The sequence below is a fragment of the Poecilia reticulata genome, linkage group LG1, assembly GCF_000633615.1.
Source record: "Poecilia reticulata strain Guanapo linkage group LG1, Guppy_female_1.0+MT, whole genome shotgun sequence".
Taxonomy (NCBI): Eukaryota; Metazoa; Chordata; class Actinopteri; order Cyprinodontiformes; family Poeciliidae; genus Poecilia; species Poecilia reticulata.
In genome coordinates, this window is record NC_024331.1 from 977,551 (window position 1) to 984,890 (window position 7,340).

Sequence of the window (7,340 nt, forward strand, 5' to 3'; positions counted from 1 at the left end):
TTTTTTTTTTTTTTATTTTTTTTTTTATTTATTTATTTTTTTTTTTATTAGCAAACAACAAACATACAGGAACAGTATAGAACAATAGTTACAAACATAGATACAACATCCAAGGGCTTTACAGATCATAGAACAATTGGTTTACAAAGTCAAAATCAAATCGTTGCTCGAGGGTTGCAATTCTTTAAGGGCAGTTAGGATTTGAATGGCTTTAGCATTTGAGCTTAGCTTTAAAGATTCAATATAAATATTAATAGAAGATAATAAGATCTGGAAATTGGGCTTTTGCTGTAAATACTTGGAGGTGTGAATATGATATTTACCATAAATGATAAAAAAGTTAACAACATATAAAAATTCTTTTTTTTCAAGTTTACATTTCTCCATTCCAAACAAAACATCCTTATTTGTCAAAGTAATATTGAGATTTTTTTTGTGAAAGAAAATTGACATATCTCTCCAGAATATTTTGGTGTAGTTACAATCCCAAAAAAGATGAACAAGCTTTTCTTCATTAATTTTACAGAAAGTACACATAGGGTCCAGATCCCATTTATATCTTTTAATTAAAAATGTTTTAACAGGATAAACATTATGAATAATTTTATAAGAAATTTCTCTTAGTTTATTATTTATTAAGTATTTTTTAAGAAGCAACCAAGTCCATTTCCAATTTATATTTTCAAAAATGTTGGACCAATAAAATACACAAGCTGGTGAAAAAACAACATCTCGTAATAAAATATTTCTTAACATTTTGTTGGTTGTTTTCTTACTTATAAAAGGACAATCATAATCAATATAAATGGAGTCTGGATCAAAATTTGGCATTGAGTCAATTTGATCTGGAGGTAAATATGATAAAAGCTTTAATGACCCACTGGGGATTGCGTCAAACACCACTGCAAATTCTTTAGGAGTAACAGGAAATTGAAAAAGTGACAAAAAGTCAGAATAAGACAATAAATGACCATTTGAATTCAGTAACTGGCTTACACGCAATATTCCTCTGTCAAACCATTTTCTATAAAATATTGTCTTATTTTTATATTTAATGTCTTCATTATTCCAGATATAATATTTATGAGGAGAAAAATTGTGTTTGTACATAAGTGACCAGCTTAACAGCATTTGTTTATGAAACAGAGATAATTTTAGGGGTATTTTAGGTATATTATAATTGCATCTAAGAAGAAAGGGTAATCCTCCAATTTTCTCAAAGTTGTAAATGGGAATAGCATTCCATATAGAGTTTGGGTTTTTTAAAATGTTTTTTAAATACTTAATTTTAAATGAGTTGTTTAAAGATGTGAACTCAAGGGCCTCAATTCCACCTTTTTCAACTTTATTCATTAGAATATTTTTCTTGACAAGATGGCATTTCTTTTTCCATATAAAGTTAAAGTTTATTTTATTAACATTAGTACTGATTTGTTTGGGAACATCAAGAGTAAGGGCCGGATAAACGAGTCTAGATAAGCCTTCAGCTTTGACTAGTAATGAACGTCCAAAAAGAGAGAGATCTCGCTGGAGCCATAAATTCAATCTTTGTTCAACTATTTTAATTATGGGGTTAAAATTTTCTACTGATCTTATATTTTGATCTTTAATTATTGTGATTCCAAGATATTTAACATTGTCTTTTATAGGAATGTTGAGGAATGTGCCTTTTAAAGTAGATTTAATGGAAAGTAATTCACATTTGTTTAGATTTAAAGTTAAACCAGAAGCTTTGGAGAAGGTGTTGATGATTTCAATAGAGTTTTTTATTTCACATTTGTTCTTTAAAAAAAGCGCAGTATCATCAGCAAGCTGGGAAATTATGATATTTCTGTTTGCAACATTAATCCCTGTAATTTTTTCCTTGATTTTAACTGAAAGAATTTGCATGGCCAGAATAAATAAATATGGGGAGACTGGACATCCTTGCCTGAGACCTCTTTTCAAATAAAATCTTTTAGTGCAGCCATGTGGCAATTTTACAGATGCATTACAATTCTTATATAACATTTGACAGCTTTTAGTTAAGATCTGTCCGTATCCGAATACTTCTAATGTTTTAAAGAGAAATGTATGTTCAATTGTGTCAAAGGCTTTAAAAAAATCCAGAAATAAAATGAGACCATCCCCTTCTATTAAGTCAGAGTAATCTAGCAGATCCAATATAAGTCTAATATTATTAGTTATATGTCTACCTGGTATGAAACCAGATTGCGTTTCATCAACCACTTCTTCAAGGGTATTCTTAATTTTTGTAGCAATACAACTCGCAATAATTTTATAGTCATTTTGTAGTAATGTAATTGGTCGCCAATTATCCAAAAGAAGCTTGTCTTTTTGTGGTTTAGGGATCAATGTAATGAGACCTTGTGTCATTGTTGGTGGAAGTGATCCAGAATCTAAGCTCTCAAGATAAACTTGATGTAAAAAAGGCGATAACTGATCTGAAAACTTTTTATAAAATTCTGCATTGAGGCCATCGGTCCCAGGTGACTTGTTTAGCTTTAATTTATTGATGGATTTTTGGATTTCGTCAAGTGTAATCAAAGAATCACATTGTTCTTTATTATTTTTACTAATTTGTTGCATTTTATTTAAAGAGTTAACAAATTGTGTAATATTTTCTTCAGAACATCTTGACTGGTAAAGGTCTTTGAAAAAAGCTTCACAGTGAGAAGAGATTTGGACAGGATCTTCACAGATATTGTTATTGATTTGAAGTTTCATAATACTGTTAAGAATTTGATGCCTTTTTTCTAATCTAAAAAAGTAAGAAGAGTTTTTTTCTCCTTCTTCTAACCATTTCTGTCTCGATCTGATGTACGCACCTTTAGCTTTGGAAGTGTAAATCATGTCCAGGTTCAGTTGTAATTGGTTTAATCTAATTTTTTGCTCTTCAGACACATTTTCTGGTAGGACATTGTTCAGTAAAATAATTTCTTTTATTATTTCTGATTCTTTTTTACTTTTTCTTTTAGCAATTTCTGCTCCAGTTTTCATAAACATTTTTCGAAGTTCAAATTTTAGGAGTTCCCAATTTTTACTAAATTCTTTTTGACTGCAAGCTGTATTCCAATATTTTACAATTATTTGTTTAATGTTTTCTTCTACTGTTTTATTTTCTAAAAGTGAAGAGTTGAGTTTCCAGTAAGCTGTAATTTGTTTTTTTCCACATTGGTTTAATTTAGTTCTTTCAATTAAAATAAGCTTGTGGTCTGATAAAGGAGCTGGAAGAATATTTGACTTAATTTCATCCGCTATTAAATCAGACACCAGCCAGAAATCAATTCTCGACTTGAAGGAGCCCGTTTTGTTTTGCCATGTAAATTCAATTTTGGAGTTATTTTTTTGTCTCCATACATCCGTCAGGCCGAAGGTCGATATAAAGTCTTTTAGAACTGTGTTTGGATTTGTATTAACCCTTGGAGGAAATCTATCCAATGCATCATCAAGAGTCAAATTGAAGTCCCCACCAATAATAATATTCATATTATGATATTTACCACATAAGTAATTCACCCTGTCACCTAATCTATCATAAAGTTGCATATTTTCTGCTTTGGTATTATATCCATATATAGAAGCCAACAAAAAAATTTCTTCATTAACTGATACAACTAATAAAACAAAATGACCATATGTATCTAAGAGTGAACATAATACATCTCCACTGAAGTTGTTCCGTAATATTGCCACTCCTGCTGATTGATTAGAGCCATGTGCCAGCCATATTTCATCCCCCCACTGAGTTTTCCAGAACTTGGTATCATTTGCAGTTGAATGAGTTTCTTGGATAAAGTAGAAATCAGCCTTAAAATTTTTAAGATACAAAAAAGTTGCCTTTCTTTTAGTGTTGTTCCTTAACCCTCGAGCATTAAGTGAAATAACTTTAAAAAAAGAAATGCTACTAAGAGTTGTAGCTTCTAACCCAGAAAATGGAGTTACAGGAAGATCTAACAAACTCTCCCAACAGAAAAATTATATGATAAACGGAGCTTTTTCAATAACCAAATGCCATTACTTAACTGCTAGTTCTGATTCTTAAGATGTCTTCTAGTCATTAGCAGGTTCAAGTTCTTTCCTCTTTCCTCCTTTGTCAATAACAAAGGCTCTGGGACCGATGTAGAAGGCTGTTTTCCCTTCTTCGCGTGCTTTTTTTACCAGTGGCCACAGCGTGTTTCTTCTCTGGCGGTCCTCTGGGGAGAAGTCCTCCTTGAAGCGCAGGTTGTTGGATTTCAGAAAAGACGACTGCTTGGCCGCCTTCCATACCGCATCTCTGTAGTGTCTCATGGAGAACTGGATCATCACTTCTCGAGGACGTCTAGATCCTGTAGAGCGACCCAGCCGGTGTACGCTGTCGATGACGTCTGGTAGTTTTTCTTTGCATTCTGGTGCCGTCTTCTGGCAAATGGAAATAGCCTTGCTACGAATATCTTCTCTTTCTTCTTCATCTATTCCCGAAAGCCGCAAGTCCCATCTTCTTTTATAACGTGAAAGTTCGAGCAGCTCATTTTCCATTTGCAACATCTTTTTTTCTGATTTCTCAACTCTCCTGACGGTTTCTGTCATCTTCTCTTGCATTTCTTTCATTTCAGCGTGGATGTAATCCACCGAATCTTTGAGATCATTTATGCTAGCTTGCAGACCGTCCGCTCTCTCGTTTATTGTCAACTTTAAAGTTGCTATAATGTTTTCAGCGAAGTCATGGTCTTCCGTCGATTTGTGACTTTTAGCCGACATTTTAGTTGGTGTATTTTCCGTGCTGATAGATTTGCGCTTACCACTTGCAGCCATTCGAAGTTTTCAGGACGTCTTTTTTAAGCACAATATTTAACGAAGGTATTGGAATAAATACTCCCCTGCGTTAAAGCAGCAATAATAGCTCCTTATCCAGACAATCTCGGGAGAGCTTGCAAAGAACGACCACTCACGCCGCCATCTTGCTCCACCCCTCAACGGACATGGAAGATGTGAAAGGCGGATTGTCTACATGGTCTGATGAGGTAAACACGTTGCAATCCACCGTTATTGAACTTCAGAGCGAGCTGGTTAAGATGCGGGACAAATGTGAGGACATGGAGGGGAGGATGAGGCGCGGAAATATCCGTATAGTTGGCGTTGCGGAGCAGCCTAACTCCGCCGATCCTAAAGAGGTTTCTAAAATTATTAAAGAGGTGCTCCAGATGGACCGGGAGGTAAAAGTCGATCGTTCACACCGGACAGCTGCTTTGACGAAACCGGGAGGTGGAGAAAGACCTCGTGTGATCATCGCCAAGCTGCACTATGATGGAGACGCCGCTGATATCCTGAGGAGAGCCAGAGACAAAGCCCCGCTGATCTACCAGGGTAAAAGAATCGCCATCTTCCCGGATTACACCACCAGTGTGGCCAAGGCGCGCGCGGCCTTCTCCGAGGTACGGAAAGCTTTACGGGGACGGAGCGATGTCCGCTTCGGATTACTTTACCCAGCAAGACTCAAAATCACATACAAAGAGGACAGCAAGGAGTTTCGGGATCCTGTGAAGGCCATGGACTACATACGGAAGACCATCCCGGCTACAATATCTGGGTCTGAATAGTAAGGAAAATGTTAAATGCTAAATTGGCACGACTAGTTCCAGTAGTCTTCAATTTCGAAATAATGTGCCTTTAGTTGCTTAAGCCCTAAATGTGATTTTGTTAAGCAATGTTACCTCTCCAAACTGGCAGGTATATGTTAGTACGTGACTGTTACTTCTAACCTTGTTAAATCACTACGACATAATTTGCCTTGATTAGGTTGTATTATTATCATTAGCAGATTCTTTGTTACATTGTGGTTACTGTACATATACTTATGTTCTCCTGCGGGAGCCTGAGCTTCCATACTTTTATCTTCTCTTTCTGTCGATTTTTTGTTATATTTTTTATTATTATTTTTATTTAGTTTTTTTTTTTTTTTTTTTGTACACATCCAGTTCTCTTCTGGTTGTGTTTGTTGCTGCTTTTATAGTGGCTAGGGACTTAAACCCACTTCCTTGCATTATATTAGCAATGCAAACTTTTATTTGTGTTTTTTGCGTTTTGATCCTTCTGTTCCCGGAGGATCTTATTGCAACTAAAAAAGCAGAGCATCTGAATCTTAGTTTTGTAAATAGTGTACAGCAAAGCCTTACTTCCTCTCTGTTCTTTTCTACTTATCGGTTCTTACATTGTCTTGTGATCAGCATGCATGTTACTCAAATGTTTGGATCCATCCATCATTCGGCCGTCACTGCCTCCAATACAATGTTACCATATATATTTTAAATTAAAATAGTTATGAGTACTCTAAMTGTAACAAGTTATAATGTCAGGGGCTTGCATAGTCCTATTAAAAGAAAGAAAATTTTACTGCAACTCAGACAATCAAAATGTCAGGTAGCACTACTACAAGAAACGCACTTATCTGATTTGGAACATTCAAAATTAAATAAGTCTTGGGCTGATAAAGTTTACTACTCGTCACATTGTTCTGGTAGGAAAAGGGGGGTGGCTGTACTGATCCATAGGCAGACCAATTTCACGGAAACGTTAGTATATAAGGACAAGGAGGGTAGGTTTATACTGGTAAACGGGATAATTGATGGAACAGCAGTTTCCTTTGTAAACGTAWATGCYCCTAATGAAGATGTTCCAGGATTTATTAAGTCAGTCTTCAATATGATTGCTGAATACAGCTCTGGGCTACTGATTGTGGGAGGTGATTTTAATTGTGTGATGTCTAACATAGACAGGCAACCAACCTCTCAGTCTCGCATATCTAAGATGGGCAAAATACTTAAAACTCTATCGGTGGAGGCTGGATTGGTGGATGTATGGCGGTCCAAATTCCCAAAGGAGAGAGATTTTACATTCTATTCAAGCCGTCATGCCTCTTACTCACGAATAGATTATTTCTTTACTGCGAAGGCCGAATTACACAGGATTGAGGATATTAGGATATTGCCCATTACAATTTCTGATCATGCACCTGTTACTGTCAAGTGGAATATAGGTCTGACACCATCGTTTAAACAATGGAGACTTAATGCCTCTCTCCTTAATGACAAGGAATTTGTTGCATTTGTCAAATCAGACCTTAAAACTTATTTAGACATAAACAACACGCCGGAAACATCGCCTATAATGTTGTGGGACTGTGCAAAGGCCTATCTAAGAGGCAGCATCATCTCCTACACGACTGCAAAAAAAAGACAAAAGGCAGCCAAACAGAAATATTTAGAAGATAGAATCCAGGAACTGGAACTTCAACATAAAAAGTCTAGGGCATCCAGAACTCTGAATGATTTGAATATAACACGCAGGGAACTCCAAGATTT

General features: G+C 35.5%; 1 protein-coding gene across 2 annotated transcripts in view; it reads left to right on the plus strand.

The window, feature by feature from the left end:
• The window catches only part of LOC108166305 (uncharacterized), an 8,138-nt gene extending 1,860 nt beyond the window's left edge, over positions 1-6,278 (plus strand). Inside the window, exon 2 of one of the 2 annotated variants that reach the window (XM_017304853.1) lies at positions 5,034-6,278. In XM_017304853.1, coding sequence (XP_017160342.1) covers positions 5,034-5,579 — 546 coding nt within the window. In that variant the 3' untranslated portion in view covers positions 5,580-6,278. Of the gene's footprint in view, positions 1-4,961 lie in introns of both variants that reach the window. The other variant, XM_017304855.1, reaches the window with a different exon arrangement.
• Positions 6,279-7,340: the final 1,062 nt, after the last annotated feature.